Genomic DNA, 18,573 nt, shown 5'->3' with positions numbered 1-18,573 from the left:
CTTAACCAATACTCTGTCATTTTTAGGTTGGAAAAGAGGATTTGGAAACCAGTAAGGCCCCTCCAGTAAGCTCCAAATCTCAACTCAATCACCCCTTGGTCAACCAGTACAGTCTCACAGTGGGTCAGGACCTTGGCCAGCACGACACAAAGTCTCTCATCAAGTGTGTAGAAACACTGTCATTCATTGTCCGTGACGCTGCCCACGTCACACCGGACAACTTTGAGCTGTGTGTTCGAGCGATCCGGGTATTCGTGGAGGCTAGCCTCAATGGAGGTTCGTTACTCAAATGCACATAACTCAAAAGGTTTTTTTCCTTAGCAGTTAATTTCTAATAAATGAGCATGTATACCATTCTGAAGATATTAAGGAGAGACTTGGCGTAGTTGTCAGTTAAAATTGTCCTGACGGAAGGCATATTTCACTGACAGTGCTGTGAAAAAGTATTGGCCCCCTTCTCAAATTGACCATGTTTGCATTTTCCCCCACTTTGTTTTAGATCATCAAACAAATGTAAATATCAGACAAATAGAACCCAAGTGAACTTAAAGTGCTGTTTTTGAAATGGTGATTTCATTTATTAAGGGAAAAAATAATAATTCACTTACCTGGCCCTGTATGAAAAAGAAATTACCCCCCTTGTTAAATCATGAATTAATTGTGGCTCATCACAATTTTTGCTTAATTTTCACCGATCACACCCAAGCCTGATTACCTCCAGAGCTGAATTCACTTAAACAGAATCTGTTCCGACAAAATCAAGTTGGACAAAAGATCCGAAAAAGCTGCAACAAAATGACACGATCCAAAGAAATTCCATAACAGTCCAGAAATAAAGTAAGGCCCAGATTTCATACAAGTAAATTTGTGAGTAAGCAACTGATTGTTATCCTTGTTACTATAAGTTCATGCTTAATTCTAAAACAAAGCAGCAAAAAAAGTAACAAAACATGAGCAAAATGAATTATTGACGATGCAGCAAGGAAGTTTTTAAAATCAACAAAATGTTTAGAAGTTGTACTGTGACATTCTTACAGCATGTTTCATTCCTCAGGTTACCGCAACCATGACAAGAAGAAGAGTCATAAGTTTGACTCTTCCAAGTCTCGTTTGAGGAAGAGGGTTGGAGGGAAGGAGAAAGAAGGCGGCAATGGCACAAGACGAGGCGGAAGCCGGGCTTCCAGCCAACGTCCGTCACGTTCCCATAGTGATGATGAGGAGGAGGAGGGTGTCCCAGCAAGTTACCACACGGTGTCATTACAGGTTAGTCGGGATGTAAGTACAGGAGTCTTCTTTTTCATTCTACCTCATGTCATTGACCCTAACTTTTGCCAAAAGCATCTTGTTCAACAAACACAATGGCTTTAAGGCACCATTTTTTTATTTTTTTATTATTTTATTTTTTTTCTATAAAGATGGCATACATGGACAAAACTGTTGGTACCCTCCTTTAAAGAGAAGGGGAAAACCTACAATCGTCATGGATAGAACTACTAAAACTGACAATAGTCATAATAACTTATACAGTAGATAGTACCTTGATATATGAGTTTAATTTGTTTTGTGACCAAGCACGTAACTTTTAATTTACTACATTTTCCCTGATGAAATTAAATGAAAAGCTACTAATCCGTTCCGGGACCTATTTGGTGTATTTGTTTTTTAAGAAAGAATAATAGCATTAAAAGTACAAACATAAAAAAAAAAAAAAAATGAAACTTCACACAGCTGCCAGGTCATGCTCCTCCAACAGGATGATGACCCAAGACACACAAACAATCCAGAACATCTAAGAGTCCAGATCGAATTTGTAATGGACATCTGTGGAAGGAGCTGAAACATGGAGTCTGGAGAAAGCCCCCTTATGAACCTGAGATAGCGAGAGCAGTTAGTCAAAAATGGCACCAGTTTCATACAGACTTAGAAATAGTTTGACTTCAGTGATTGCCTCAAAATGTTGTGCAACAAAATATTAGGTCAAGAGTCCCACCATTTTTGTTCAGGCTTTCATTACTTGAATTCTGTTCGACCAAATAAAAAAATGCCCTCATTTGTATTTCCTAATTTTCAGTAAATTTTATTCCTTATTACTTTTGCCAGTTCCAAGTTATTTCAGTGACATTTGTGAGGTACCAGCAATTTGGTCTACGCCTTTGACTCCAAAGGACGGGTGTAGCTTCATATAAATACCTTGTCTATTCATTCTGGTCCTCCAAGCCATCGTGTTGAGCACCATGACATCTAGAATAAGAAGGCTTTTACAGCTTTTTTGTAGAGTGTTTGTTTTGCTGTGAGTGTTTTGTTAATTAAAACAGCAACTCCAATATTGTCTTGTTAGTGTTCTTGAATGCGTTATTAGAAATGCCCTAATTTCTCATGTATAATGCGCATTTCTTTCCCCCGGAAATTTTCAAAAGTCAATAGGATATATATATATTTGGGTATAAACCTTCACATTTTATAAAAAAGCTGGACACGCTCATTCCAAAATGCTACCGCCACCTAGTGGTTATAAAAAAAGGTGTAGCCTACACTTTCATTCCAATATGACAGGGGTATGTATGTATGACTGCATATATGTGGTTGTGCTCATAAGTTTACATACCCTGGCAGAATTTGTGAAATATTGTTTAGTTTTTTTTAAATATGACTGAACAACAACCATCATTAATTTCTTTATGGCTATGTTTTGTTTAATGATAATGCTTTTCTGAAATGCTTGACTATTGCTATTTGAATCCCGTTAAAATAAAATTAAATGTGTTTCGCCTGGTCCTTCATGTTTTCTTTAAAGAATTGTACCCATCTTGCAAATTCTGCCTTGGTAATCAAACATATGAGCACGACTGTGTGGTTTCGAAGTTACTTAATAAAAGTAAGGCTGTGAATTTCAAAATATGAGCAAGTAAATAAAAAAAAAAAAAAGGATTACGTGTTCAAATAAAGTGCTTAACTTCAGAATAATTCTTTGAAAAAAAAAACTAACAAAATACAGATAAGACTTCATGTTTTGATCATCTGGGTAGAAGCAAAATCATGCATTGTAAAAATCAACTTTGGGGGTGCGTATTATACACGAGAAATTAGGGTACTCAGTATAATAGTATGAACAATATATTTTTCTAAGGCTGAGCAGAGCTCAAAATAAGGAAAATAATTACAGGTGGCCAATCAATAGGAGAAGAATCCATAGCATCTAAACAGTATGTAGTTTTTTTACTTTAGTGTTCTTACGTTGACACATTCTGTGCAATTTGGCCGTCTGTGCATGCAGATTGCTTCGTATGTTCAGTAAATATAAATCCAATCACTTTAACTCATCTAGCCGGGTTTATGCCTTTTCAAACCATGTCCGAACGACTTCAATTTACCATCTGGTTGATGCCATTAAGCTGCAGAAACAGCTCAAAGACGATCCGCATGCACCAGAGCTTTTTGGCAACGGCTGTGAATGAATACCTGTCATTTCTTAGTATTTATGTATTCATTTAAAAACGTTTTTGGATAAGGGTGTTGGATGTTTTTGTAAATAAAGGAAAAAAGGCTGTAACATAACAAAATGTGGGGAAAGGAAAGCACTGTGAATACTTTCTGGATGTACTATAGGCATTACACCACAATTGGGCACTTGGACCTGCACTATAAATCCAACTGTCTACAATACAGTGGGAGTAAAACGTATGTAAACCCTTTAGAATTTCTTGCATTTCAGCATAAATTGGTCATAAAATGTGGTCTGATACACCAATCTTATACACAAGAATAAACTGAGTGTGCTTAAACTAATACCACACAAATAATTGTGTTTATATGTTTTGATTTAAAATGACGTGAAGGTTCACAGGTCAGGGAGGAAAAAAAAGTATGTGAACCACAAGGCTACGGATTCTTCAAGAGCTATTCAAAGTCAGGTCTGAGCCAAACTGAAGTCCAACTGTCCAATCAATAAGATAAGACTGGAGGTGTGGCTTAAGGTTAGAATTGTTGAATAATTCACAATTTTATCAAGATATTTTGCAGAAGAACGCTAGGCCATCTGTCCAACAGCTCAAAAGAGGATGGGTATTGCCACAAGACAATGATCCAAAACACAGAACCAAATCCACAACAGAATGGCTTCAGAAAAAGAAAATAGGTGGAGTGCCCCAGTCAAAGTCCTGACCTCAACCTGACTGAGATGCTGCGGCATGACCTCAAGAGAGCTATTCACATCAGGAATCTTGCTGAACTGCAACAGTTTTGGAAAGAGGAATGGTCCAAAATCCATCCTGATCATTGTGCATGCACGTCTGATCTGGAACTCGAGGGAACTTGTTTGTGTGGCATGAGTTTAAGCAGACTGTTTCTTTCTTCTTGCCATTTACCTGAAAATCAGACATTTTATGACCAATTCATGCAAACTTTTTCCTCCCACTGTGTGTGCTCCTCGTGAGACATTGCATGACATTCAACTTCTAACATACTCATTACTCATGCATGCACATATATGATGGGCTGGATATAGTATGTATAAAATGACTTAGATTTTTTTTTTTCTTATGCTCACTGATGTTTGTGTGTCTGTGACGGTTCAGCTTTTAGACTTGATGCACACATTGCACACTCGGGCTGCCAGCATCTACAGCTCTTGGGCAGAAGAAGAGCGCAATCTCGAGGCTGCCGGTAAAAAGATCGAAGCTGACTCCCAGACACTGTGGACTAGCTGCTGGTGCCCACTGCTCCAAGGTTTGCTCCTGTCACTTTGCACAGACTATATTCATATGTTCGCTCCTCACATAATATTGAGATTTTTCATCTTAAATGATGTATTGTACAAGATATACCAGTAATAATAGAGCAGGTTTTAACTTTTAACACCTGAAATACAAGGCAAAAGCTATTAGGCAACTTACATATATTATTGGTCGAAGCCAGTCCACCGGCCCATACACAATCTCGAAACCGGCCTTTGCAGTCTTATGAAGTAAAATTCAAATCTAAATTATGCAGTGCTCTTATTTTAATGTGCACTTGTGTGGGTGGTACAAGGGAGCAAGAGAATGACTTGTCTTCAGTGTTGCCAATATCATGCTTGCAACTTTTAATTTTTACGAAATGGTGGAGGGAACCTCCATTTGCCCTGACAATGATTTCGCAGTCCCAAATATGAATGGCTCGTGTGAGTTTGGGGTTTCTGCTTATTTTGTCAGCACACTTTAAAAATATAGGGGATATAGGGGGAAATATAGATGGTTTTTTTTCTTTTCTTTTTTTTTGGGTACATGATAATGTTATTTGTGACCAGCTCTGGCTAATAGGTCCTCATGGGTTAAACAATGCAAATTGAGATATTCATATTTTCTAATTCTACATTTCATTCCCTTCAAAATGATATATAATACATGGAAGTACCTCAAAACTTTAAGTTACAGCAATTTTAATGTTGCAAAGTTTAAAGTTCATCCATCCATCCATTTTCTTCCGCTTATCGGGTCACGGGGGCAGTAGCTTTAGCAGGGAGGCCCGGACTTCCCTCTCCCCAGCCACTTCCTCCAGCTCTTCCGGGGGGATCCCGAGGCGTTCCCAGGCCAGCTCAGAGACAAAGTCTCTCCAGCGTGTCCTGGGTCGTCCACGGGGTCTCCTCCTGGTGGGACATGCCCGGGACACCTCACCAGGGAGGCGTACAGGAGGCATCCTAATCAGATGCCCGAGCCACCTCATCTGGCTCCTCTCAATGTGAAGGAGCAGCAGCTCTACTCTGAGCCCCTCCTGGATGACCAATCCTCTCATCTCTAAGGGAGAGCCTGGAAACCCTGTGGAGGAAACTTATTTCGGCCGCTTGTATCCGGGATCTTGTTCTTTCCGTCGCGACCCACAGCTCATGACCATAGGTGAGGAACGTAGATCGACTGGTAAATTGAGAACTTCACCATTTGGCTTAGCTCCTTCTTCACCACAATGGACCAGTACAAACTTTGCATCACTGCAGATGCTGCACTGATCCGCCTGTCGATCTCCCGTTCCATTCTTCCCTCACTCGTGAACAAGACCCCAAAATACTTGAACTCCTCCACATGGGGCAGGATCTCATCCCCGACCTGGAGAGGGCACTTCACCCTTTTCCGACTGAGGACCATGGTCTCAGATTTGGTGGTGCTGATTCTCATCAAAGCCGCTTCACACTCAGCTCCGAACAGCTCCAGTGAGAGTTGGAGATCACAGCTTGATGAAACCAACAGAACCACATCATCTGCAAAAAGCAAAGATGCAATACTGAGGCCACCAAACCGGACCCCCTTTCCGCCTCGGCTGTGCCTAGAAATTCTGTCCACAAAAGTTATAAACAGAATCGGTGACAAATGGCAGCCTTGGCGGAGTCCAACCCTCACTGGAAACGAGTCCGACTTACTGCCAGCAATACGGACAATATTCTGGCACTGGTCGTACAGGGACCGAACGGCCCGTATCAGGGGATTCAGTAACCCATACTCCCGAAGCACCCCCCGCAGGGGGCAGAGTCGAAAGCCTTTTCCAAGTCCACAAAACACATGTAGACTGGTTGGGCGAACTCCCATGCACCCTTGAGGACCTTGCCGAGGGTGTAGAGTTGGTCCACTGTTCAATGGCCAGGAGGAAAACCACACTGCTCCTCCTGAATCTGAGAATCACCATCCCGACAGACCCTCCTCTCCAGCATCCCTGAATACACCTTACTAGGGAGGCTGAGGAGTGTGATCCCTGTAGTTGGAACACACCCTCCGACCAGTCTGCCAATCCAGAGGCACTGTCCCCGATGTCCACGCGATGTTGCAGAGGTATGTCAACCAGGACGGCCCCACAACATCCAGAGCCTTTAGGAACTCCGGGCGAATCTCAGGGATTGCCGCCACGAGAGGCCCCGACTACCTTACAGCCACAGAACCGGTCGGCCGCCTCGGCAATGGAGGCGCGGAACATGGTCCATTCGGACTCAATGTCCCTCGCCTTCCCAGTACTTCTGCCGGAGGTGGGAGTTGAAACTCCTTCTGACAAGGGATTGTGCCAGACATTCCCAGCAGACCCTCACAATACATTTGAGCCTGCCATGTCAGAACGGCATCTTCCCCCATCATCGGCGCCAACACACCACCAGGTGGTGAGCAGTTGGCAGCGCTGCCCCTCTCTTCACCCAAGTGTCCAAGACATGCGGCCGCAAGTCCAATGACACAACCACAAATTCGATCATCGAAATGCGACCTAGGGTGTCCAGGTGCCAAGTGCACGTGTGGACACCCTTATGCTTGAACATGGTGTTCGTTATGGACAATCCGTGATGAGCACAGAGGTCCAATAACAGATCACCACTCGGGTTCTGATTTCTGATTGGGGGGGGGGTTCTCCCAATCACGCCCTTCCAGGTCTCATTGTCATTGCCCACATGAGCATTGAACCCCCTCCAAGGACTCCAAAAAGGGTTCGTACTCTGAACTGCCATTTGGTGCATAGGCACAAACAACAATCAGGAACTGTCCCCCCACCCGAAGGCAGAGGGGGAGGCTACCTTCTCGTCCACCGTTGTGAACCCCAATGTACAGGCACTGAGCCGGGGGGCAATAAGTATACATACACCTGCTCGGCGCCTCTCACCGTGGGCAACTCCATAGTAACCAGTACCTTAGGAAAAAATGTTGACCCCAAACTTTCAGGAACTGTTGAAAGACCACTTTAAAGTACAACCCCAATCCCTATGAAGTTGGGATGTTGTGTTAAACATAAATACAAACTGAATACAATGCTTTGCAAATCATGTTCAACGTATATTTAATTGAATACACTACAAAGAAATTTAATGTTCAATAATCATTAACATTTAATGGCTGCAACATGTTCCAAAAAGGCTGGGCCAGGATCATGTTCACCACTGTGTTACATCACCTTTTCTTTTCACAACATTCAATAAAGGTTTTGGAACTGAGGACACTTAATTGCTGAAGCTTTGTAGGTGGAATTCTTTCCCATTCTTGCTTGACGTACAGCTTCAGCTGTTCAACAGTCGTATTTTACGCTTCATAATGCGCCACACATTTTCAATGGGAGACAGGTCTGGACTCCAGGCAGGCCAGTCTAGTACCTGTACTCTTTTACTACGAAGCCACGCTGTTGTAACACGTGCAGAATGTGGCATTGTCTTGCTGAAATAAGCAGGGGCGTCCGTGAAAAAGACGTCGCTTGGATGGCAGCATACGTTTCTCCAAAACCTGTATGTACCTTTCAGCATTAATGGTGCCTTCACAGACGTGTAAGTTACCCATGCCATTGGCACTAACACAGCCCCATACCATCAAAGATGCTGGCTTTTGAACTTTGCGTCCATAACAGTCCGGATGGTTCTTTTCCTCTTTGGCCCGGAAGACACGACGTCCACAATTTCCAAAAAACAATTTGAAATGCGGACCCGTCGGACCACAGAACACTTTTCCACTCAATCTCAGATGAGCTCGGGCACAGAGAAGCCGGCTGCGCTTCTGAATAACTGAGCAATTCAGGGAAGCTCCTTTTCTACCCAATCATGGCACCCACCTGTTCCCAATGAGCCTGTTCACCTGTGGGATGTTCCAAACAGGTGTTTGATGAGCATTCCTCAACTTTCTCACTCTTTTTAGCCACCTGCCCCAGTTTATTTGGAATGTGTTGCAGCCATAAAATTCAAAGTTAAAGATTATTTGCTAAAAACAATAAAGTTGATCAGTTTGAACATGAAATATCTTATCTTTGTAGTGTATTCAATTAAATATAGGTTGAACATGATTTGCAAATCATTGTATTCTGTTTTTATTTGTTTAACACAACGTCCCAACTTCATTGGAATTGGGGTTGTAAATTCCAATTGCAGGTAAGGACAGCATCTGAAATTTTAACCCCTTAACACCTGAGAAAGTTTGACCTCTCACCAGATGAAGAGGCCAAAAATGGTGATTCAGCCGCAACCCAAAAAAAATAAAAAATAAATAATCTTACAATTAATCTCCCAAACCATCATCATCATCACAGTCTGCGACAGTAGTCCCCCAGCATCTCAGCATCTGATCTACAATCTGTCAGCGGCACCACGCCAGTTCATTACACTCATCTCATTCAATGCATCGGCCACCTTTTTTTTTTTTTTTTTTTTCATTCTAATAAATATAAATTACTACCAACAATTACAAATAATCCAACAATTAATATTTTCTATATATACTCGTTACCATCTGTTAAAAAACAGATTACATTGGGATTGTCCAAACTTTCTCTTTCCCTCTGAGAGTCACATACAGTAAAACCAAAGGAGGAAAGGGCCACTTTCTCTGGCGTTTGAATCTGAGGAAAACATTTTTACTGGCTGGAGCTCAGACCACAGCCATGCGACTTCCAATCGGTTTCATTGCTGGAGGGAGGGTCACATTAGGGAGCATTTTCGGCTTGTATTGGTTGCTACGTGCATTTGAAAAATATATATATATTTATGAAATGACATTAGAGGCTTAATGTGGCCCATTGTTTACTCATCACTTATAGCCTAATGAAGGTATTTTGGGAGGAATCTCAGAATGGAAAATATTCACCATCTGCTCTATTTTTGTCCATTACGCAAAAAGCCTTTGCAACATTCGGACTCTTTAGCCAGAGCAGGTCACATTTGTATATCATTTTTATGTGAATTTAGCTTCGTTTTTATTCCCTAATTATGAGCAAACATACCTTGTATACACAAGTAACCTCTTATTAAAGCAATATAATTTAATGCCTTATACAAATATATTATAATATTATGGAACACAATTGAGGTTAGAATGTTAGCGTTTAGCGTGTTAACTGTTCTGGTTTTTCACACGGTCGCTTTGGAAAATGAATTGTTCCAAGCTCGAATCAAAAAGCTCTCTTTTTAAAACCGCTTTCACACTGTATGACATTTTAGGTCAATTTGAATAGAAGAAAAACCTCTATGGTTTATGTCTTCAATGTCCCCACTGTTTACCTCTTAAGGCATTGCATGGCTGTGCTGCGATGCCAGACGGCAAGTGCGTATGCAGGCTCTCAACTACCTCCAGAGGGCTCTGCTTGTACATGATCTCCAGACGCTAAATGCTGCAGAATGGGAATCCTGCTTCAATAAGGTAATTCTTACGCTGCTCAGGAGACTGAATAAATATATATATTACCATGTAGATTAAACAGCCAACCCAATCATTTCCTTGCAGGTGCTTTTTCCATTACTGACCAAACTCCTCAACAACATAAGCCCAGCTGATGTTGGTGGAATGGAGGAGACCAGAATGAGAGCCTGTACCATCCTATCCAAGGTTCCTGCTACACAGACAAACAGTGGATAAATCAACTTTGCTGCCATCTTGTGGCATATATGGGCAATGCTAAAGCTTTTTAGGGTTGGCCGTCAATTCCTCGCGGATTTTCGCTATTCATCAGCTCTTCATCTTGTACTTTTACATTGTGCTTGTAGCGTGATTTATTTTCTGATTAACGTGTAATTCTTTATTCTTTTTTTAAAAACTGCGTATTCCAGGTTTTTCTGCAACACCTCCTACCACTGTTGTCCCTGCCAACCTTTGCTGCCCTGTGGCTCACCATTCTGGATTTCATGGACAAGTACATGCATGCGGGATCCAGTGACTTATTGGTGAGAGCTTTGTTGGCAGACATGATTTTTAAGAGTGAGAGTGTGTAAATGTGGAACTCAACATACCTCTGTGTCGGTATGTCTAGTTGGAGGCCATCCCAGAGTCTCTAAAGAATATGCTGCTGGTGATGGACACAGCAGAAATCTTCCGCAGTGCAGATTCCAAGACAAAATACTCAGACTTGTGGGAAATAACGTGGGAACGAATCGACTGCTTCCTGCCTCACCTGAGAGAGGAGCTCTTTAAACAGACTGTTTTACCAGGTACACGTTTATGTCATGTACTTCCATGCAACTGCTTGACTCAACTTCTAAAATATAATCCTACAGACGCAATCAATTTAAATGAATTTTAATTACCGTACATTTTCTCTATTGCAAACCACGTAAGTCAGGGCTGTCAAACTCATTTTTGGCACGGGCCACATCGTAGCTATGACTTCCCTCGGCGCGCCGCTACAACTGTGAACCCGTATAAATGAAAGATTACCTCATATCCTGTAATGACATACAGTATACACAACACATTGATGAATAGCCAGTTTAGAAATCAGAAGCCTATAAAAAAACATGTTTTTCCACAATTACATTTCTTTTCAAAGGGGGATTAATAAAAAAAAAAATAATGCTTGCAAATATCTCAATGGTATTACACCAGAACAAAATGAGCAATTTGGATTTGCTTTCGCGGGCCACATAAATTATGTGGCGCGCTGGATCTGGCCCCCGGTCCACCAGTTGGACACCTGTGACGGAAGTAGAATTATTCCGTTCCAGGGGTCGAAACTTATCCATCATAATACTATTAAATGTTGTACAGGTTTCAATGTAAATTGTAATTTTAAGTGCAAAGAGAAATTACAAGTACCGTAATTTCTCTTGTATAATGTACAGCATTATGATAAAGAAATTAATGATGGTTGTTGTTCAGTCATCAGTCATATTTAAAAAAAATAAAAAATAAAAAAAACTTTCACAAATTCTGCCAGGGCATGTAAATTTATGAGCACAACTGTACATATATGTCATATTGGAATGAAAGTGTAGGCTACACCTTTTTCATAACCTCGAGGTGGCGGTGGCATGTTTGAATTAAAGTGTACAGCCTTTTCATAACCACTAGATGGCGGCATACATTTATAAAATGGGAATGTTTTTCCATTTGCCCCTATGCCTATGTATAATGCTCACTATTGACTTGACAATTTTTTTTGGGGGGGGGAGTGCGCATTATACGTGAGAAATTACGGTAACTGTTCTTAATAGTCACACTGAAAAGACAAACCTGAGTAAGGTAGCGTTTTACGTTTCTTTGGCGTCACTATTTTCATTACCATTTTCGTCTTTGGCATTGTAGCCTGACAGAACAGTTTTAAATACGAGTCCTTTATCACACTGCCAGGGATCCTACGCAAGTATGGAAAATGGAAACTACTTTATGGAAAAATATTGATGTTTCCAAGACTGTTACAGCAGCTCTATTTTCTCAAACAAAAAATGAGTATCTAAAAAATATAGATCGATCTGTGTTTTTTTGTTGTTGTTTTTAAGATATCGCAGCTACTTTTGTGTGAGAGCACACAGTATGATACCATGGTCTTTATGAATACTCGACTCCGATTGGCTCAGAAAATTCCATCGGTCTATATTATCAACTGATAATGTACACCCTTTGAACGTCTCAAGTAGTTCCTGTCAAAAAAAAACATGACCGTACATTGTTCCAAATTGATGCGCAGCACCCATAGCCGTTAAAATATATGAGCAAACGTTTACCAACCTGACAGTCAGATTTTGTGGTAAGTAAACGTGAAGTATCCTGAGGACAGAAATTAGCCAATTTAAAACAAAAATGAGTGATTTCCTCACTGACTGTTTTTGTCAATGTCTGTCAATTGACTCACTGTTGTCGTACTAGAGCGGCTCCAACTACCGGAGACAAATTCCTTGTGTGTTTTTGGGACATACTTGGCAAATAAAGATGATTCTGATTCTGACAAGCAGCACAAACAGTTAACTCTGTAAGATTTAAATAAACTCGCAGACAAGGAGGAGGAAATCAACGCGAAGAGAACAAAAAAATAGGCGTTTAAAAATGCTGAGACATTTCCTGGCATGAAAATTGACAAATATGAACCATTATTTGGCAACATAATGTCTTATAAAGAATCAGAATGATTCACATCTATTTAGTGAAATGTTACAAATTATTTCAATTTTGTTACCGAGAAGTTTGGAAGTTAAGGTCTGGAATTTTGAAATCTCAAATGTGTAGGAAGCCTGCAATTTGGCATCTTAGAATCAAAACAGAAGAGCTGACATTCATGATTACACACACACGGTGAAAAATGGATTAGATGGCCAAGTGCGAAAGGGGCTGTGGACTGGAAAACGAGGGAGATAATCCGATTCCAGGTTACGTGTCATCTCGCCATGCGTCTGTTGGAATTCTGGGTCCTTGTTTGGAGTCTGGACTATTTTCTCCTTCCAATTTTTGGTCGAATACGGAGTTGTCAACTATTGAACTGACTACATATTCGGTGTGTTGTGTCCTTAGTTCCTTCAGAACCAGTACCCAGTCCTCCTCCATCAGAGTTGCAGCCACCATCCTCATCAGGCCGGCCTCCCTCACCACAGGGTTCTCTGGTTCCAGCACTCCAACAGCCGCCCTCTCCTGTGTCTCTGCCCGTAACGTCCGCAGAGCCTCGAACTCCCAGCAGGCCATCATCGCCGCAGGAGACCCCAGCCAATGCCAATGGTACCACATACAAATGGCTCAACTGTGATCTCACAAAAAAATAATACATTTTCAAATAAATAGAATTTTATGTAATTGATTGATCTCTGATCCAGTACAAGAACTTGTCTAAAATACTTACTGGAACTACAGTAAGTTTTACCATGCATATAGTACCACATATGCCAAGCACTTGAACATGAACATTAGTTTCGATGTTACTTCATGGTGCTTGGTCCTCTAATACTGTCACTGTTGGAAACTAGCAGCTGCGCCTTGAAAGAGCACGACAATCAACTTCTAAATGTTCATGCAAACTAAGTACTAAGAGGGATTGTTGGCTGTGCGCCCGTGAGGGGTTCAGTTAGTTTTCTAGTGGAATACAGTGGGGCAAAAAAGTGAAGAGAGGCCTGTCATTTTCATCATGGGTATACAGTGGGTATGGAAAGTATTCAGACCCCCTTAAATCTTTCACTTTGTTATGTTGCAGCCATTTGCTAAAATCATGTTCTCCCCCCCCCCCTATGTACACACAACACCACATTGATAGAAAAAAAAATGCAGAGTTATTAAAAAAGAAAAACTGAAATATCACACAGCCGTAAGTCTTCAGACCCTTTGCTGTGACACTCGTATATTGAACTCGGGTGCTGTCCATTTCTTCTGATCATCCTTGAGATGGTTCTACACCTCCATTGGAGTCCAGCTGTGTTTGATTATACTGGTTGGACTTGATTAGGAAAGCCACACCCCTGTCTATATAAGACCTTACAGCTCAGAGTGCATGTCAGAGCAAAGGAGAATCATGAGGTCAAAGGAACTGCCTGAAGAGCTCAGAGACAGAATTGTGGCAAGGCACAGATCTGGCCAAGGTTACAAAATAAATTCTGCTGCACTTAAGGTTCCTAAGAGCACAGTGGCCTCCATAATCCTTAAATGGAAGACCAGAACCCTTCCTCGAGCTGGCCGTCCGGCCGAACTGAGCATTTGGGGGAGAAGAACCTTGGAGAGAGAGGTAAAGAAGAACCCAAAGATCACTGTGGCTGAGCCCCAGAGATGCAGTCGGGAGATGGGAGAAAGTTCTAGAAAGTCAACCATCACTGCAGCCCTCCACCAGTCGGGGCTTTATGGCAGAGTGGCCCGACGGAAGATCTTGCGTGGAGCCCCATATCGAGGGAGATTATCCGTGGTCTTGTATGTCTTCCATTTTCTAATAATTGCTCCCACAGCTGACTTCTTCACACCAAGCTGCTTACCTATTGCAGATTCAGTCTTCCCAGCCTGGTGCAGGCGTACAATTTTGTTTCTGGTGTCCTTTGACAGTTCTTTGGTCTTGGCCATAGTGGAGTTTTGGAGTGTGACCGTTTGAGGTTGTGGACAGGTGTCTTTTATACTGATAACGAGTTGAAACAGGTGCCTTTAATACGGGTAACGAGTGGAGGACAGAGGAGCCTCTTAAAGAAGAAGTTACAGGTCTGTGAGAGCCGGAAATCCTGCTTGTTTGTAGGTGACCGAATACTTATTTTTTACAGCATAATTTGCTTATAAATTCTTTTCAAATCAGACAGTGATTTTTCTGTCTTCTAATGTTGTCTCTCCGAGGTGAGGTATACCTGTGATGAAAATGACAGGCCCCTCTCCTCTTTTTCAAGTGGGAGAACTTGCACAATTGGTGGCTGACGATCAGAGTTGGGCTGCTCTCTTCTGCCATGCTCTCACTTAACAGTACAGTTCAGTTGTATGTTCCCCACAGAGTTCTTTCTAATCAGGCTTGCTTTTCCATCGACTGGGCAATAAGACGAGACAAAGACAAAGTGTCTCAAAGTTAGACATTCAACATGGTACAAGGCTTATTCGAGGCAGTTGCCTTTTCTTGGTTGTTTAAGAACTTTCACCTTTCATCTAAAATGTTCTTCAATTCCAAATTTGAAGTGTGAAGTCCTCCTGTTGACTGTTAGCTCCATAAATACATGGACACAATTCTCTTCTTTTTGGCTCTCAACACTACCACAACGGATTTTTGAAACAAACTCACCTGACCTGAATCCAGTTGAGCATGCATTTCACTTGCTGAAGACAAAAAAGGAAAGGAAAATGTCACACAAACAAGCAGGAACTGAAGACTGTTCCGTTAGAGGCCTGGCAGAGTATCACCAGGGATGAAATTCGGGTTGATGTTGGTGGATATGACTAGTGAATGAAAGCTTTCCCTAAGAACCGGTCGTTCACCTGCCTGGTGGCCACTTTTTCCACGGAGCGGGACAATCTTTGTCCAGAATTTGGACAAGTGCTTTAAAAGAGGTGTGAAAGAAGCCATCGGTGTCCAACTAGAAAGGCCTTCTCGAAACAGAGGAAGAAGTTTACGCCAACACTAATCGTCCTTTTTCAACAATGTCCTGACATTGTCTCACTCCATGGGAAAGGTGGTCACTAACTGGTCATTTTTCCACCAGGCAGGGGAACAACAACCCTCATTTGATTACCGCTAAGGGACAGACCCACCACAGACCTGAGTAGGTGGCATCCACACCTACGGTTCAGAACTGAAGAAGCCTTTTGGATTTATGGTGAAATGTCTTCAACGACCGAGAAGAGTCCAGTTGCCTCAGTTGAACCTTGACTGAGAATCGACATATATTTTACTCTTGACATTGAGAATTCAATGAGACGGCCTCAAACACACCAGTGAGCAAACAGCTTCTTGGTTTCGAACAATAGAATTGAACTTGTGGGGTGAAAATGCTGTTTCTGAGGCGAAATCGAGAAACCGGTACGCTGGTGCCTTTGGCTGCCTCGTCTCCTTCTGGAAAAGTTAGTTAGTCTTTTTAGTTTGAAATGACTTACTTTAAGCAGGATCCAGCGCTCTACCATGGCCAAAGGTAGAGTCCGGGTTGGTTTACACCTGTCTCGGTGCCGTGGATCCTCGCTGGCCGGGTCCGGCGGCCTCATTTCTAGCTAGCTAACTGGCTGGCTGGCTAGCTAGCTAGCACAGCGTTCGTCATCTCCAACCCTGGTTTGGATCCTGCTCAGCTTTGTCCTATTTTTACTGCCGTCCTCCTCCAGCGGTGGCTCCTATCAAGCTTCAGTCGGCTGTCAGCCATTTTGCAAATGATGTCATTGTTGGAGCAGAGAGCTGTGATTGAATTTCTTGCCTTGGAAGAGGAATCACCACTAAACATTTTCATTTGGTTGTAAGAGCCTAGCACTATTCCCTGGATTGACTGCTGAAGATGGTCTGCTGCTCCTTTGCTTATCTCTATCTAGGGCTGCCATTAAATTGCGTTGTGGCATCTGTGGCTAACTCAAATGTTTTTGTTGAATGTCTTTCAGTGCCAGACCAATCATCTTCCCCAGCGCCAGTGCCACCACAGACCCCCCACAGTCAAGTGTCCTCACCCTTGAGCCAGTCACCTCTCATCATCCAACCCCTTGCTTCTCCACTGCAGGTGGGGGTCCCGCCCATGTCCCTGCCAATCATCCTCAACCCCGCCCTCATCGAGGCCACATCCCCGGTACCGCTGCTCCCTGGTCCCAGACCTACGAGCCCCTCTGACGAGGTCCAGTAGGAGCTCTGTTGCTTCACAAACAAAACGGCTCGGCACGCACTCTTCAACCTGTGACTTCACTCCAGGAACTCTGATCCAGTCATCTTAGGGTCTGTTGGAGGATCATGTCCTTATAATGGCAATTCTGGCAGATTACAGTTTATTTTTTGACTCATTCGGCACTGTGAAGGTAAAGAAAAAAATCACATTTTCTACTCTGGGAATGTTCATGATGACATCCTAATCATGTTAGGGACTATACTCTAAAGTCATGGTTTGCTTTCTGACAACCAGACTTAAGCTTTAGTAGTGTTTGGACAGTCCTGTCGTAAAATATCTTAGAATCTAAAAGGAAATATACAGTAATACAAAAACCGTTAAAAATGTTAACGCATCCAAACATATTGGGAGGGGAAAAAAAGGAATTCCATCTATTATCTGTGCTGCTTAGATCATTACATACACATATTGATGCACTTGCATATGGTGGTGGAATTATTCCTGCGAATGCGCCCCACATTATTAGGCTTGCGTAGTCTGTCAGATTCCATGTTTTGATCATGTAAGCAATGTGCTTCAAGACATGTTATTCACTGGAGCAAATTTAAACCTCATGATCATGAAATACCTTTTGTGCCTCTTAGTTTGCATGTTAAGGTTAAGATTGCAGGCAAAGGAGAGTTAAGTATTTGAGGCACCGCATGTCAATTAAATCAGCTTGATTCACGTTCAGCGTTATTGCCAGCCTTGTAATAACTCGTGTGGGATCAGCTCAGACTGCAGAAAACAACCAATTCGATGACAGAGATACAATTGTTTTTCATTTATTGGGCTGAGACCGGTCCGTACTCTCTGCGCCCCCCTCTTCTTTTTTCCCTTTTTCCTTTTGAAACCCCATACAAAAAACAAGCTTTGTTTGAAAGCATGTCATCAAAGGTTTGTGTGCATGTTCGGTCCTTCAGAGGATCAGCAGATCAACATTCCAAAGTGTAGATGAATTATATAGAGTGCAGTACTGTTGTTTCTCTTTGTGCTTTGGTATAGCTCCCTGTGTACAATGTAGCGCACACGGTTAAATCCTAGCGCCCACAAACCTCATCAATGAATGAACGCGGTTCCCCCTTTTAGATTTCAAACAGAATTTGCCGACAGAAATACTATGTTGATATTTTTAATGACATTTCTCAGAAAATTCAAAAAGTGTATTGAATTTCCATAGATATACCTTCCATTCTGCTGAGCAATATAGGTACATGGCATTTACTGGATTTGACAAGATATTGTTTTGCATCATTTTCTCATGTGATGACACTAAAATTGACTTGCTTGTATACTAGTTATGTCACTTAAGACAGCACAGTGTCTCCTTAACGTTGGGTGGCCCTTGATGTTTTATGTTATTTATTGAGTTGGGGAAAAAATCACAACCCACACACGGAAAATTGGTCTCATACCACCAACCGCTTAAGAGATTTCTTTAAAAGAAACAAAATATATATTTTGTTTTGGAGCTGATGTTTGGCTTGAACAGGAAATCAAATCAATTGAATATGTACATAATATATAAATGAAAGGTGATGTGCTTTTTACGATGTAATAAATATAATGTAAATGTTGTTGTTGTCGTTTGTCTCCAGTAATGCATTAGGTCAGTG

The 18,573-nt window shown here is 41.9% G+C and overlaps 1 protein-coding gene across 6 annotated transcripts in view; it reads left to right on the top strand.

The window, feature by feature from the left end:
- gbf1 (golgi brefeldin A resistant guanine nucleotide exchange factor 1) overlaps nt 1-18,516 on the top strand; it is a 133,562-nt gene extending 115,046 nt beyond the window's left edge. For 4 of the 6 annotated variants that reach the window (XM_061689923.1, XM_061689921.1, XM_061689924.1 and 1 more), the window contains 9 exons: nt 27-276; nt 1,055-1,275; nt 4,575-4,725; nt 9,985-10,115; nt 10,200-10,301; nt 10,523-10,636; nt 10,723-10,900; nt 13,194-13,394; nt 16,704-18,516. In XM_061689923.1, coding sequence (XP_061545907.1) covers nt 27-276; nt 1,055-1,275; nt 4,575-4,725; nt 9,985-10,115; nt 10,200-10,301; nt 10,523-10,636; nt 10,723-10,900; nt 13,194-13,394; nt 16,704-16,939 — 1,584 coding nt within the window. In that variant the 3' untranslated portion in view covers nt 16,940-18,516. The remainder of the gene's footprint in view (nt 1-26; nt 277-1,054; nt 1,276-4,574; nt 4,726-9,984; nt 10,116-10,199; nt 10,302-10,522; nt 10,637-10,722; nt 10,901-13,193; nt 13,395-16,703) is intronic. The other 2 variants (XM_061689922.1, XM_061689927.1) reach the window with 1 other exon arrangement.
- The last annotated feature ends 57 nt before the right edge of the window (nt 18,517-18,573 follow it).

This window comes from Phycodurus eques, chromosome 11 (genome assembly GCF_024500275.1).
Source record: "Phycodurus eques isolate BA_2022a chromosome 11, UOR_Pequ_1.1, whole genome shotgun sequence".
NCBI classification, from domain to species: Eukaryota; Metazoa; Chordata; class Actinopteri; order Syngnathiformes; family Syngnathidae; genus Phycodurus; species Phycodurus eques.
Note: the sequence above shows the minus strand (reverse complement) of the source record. Positions and strands in the feature narration are given on the sequence as shown.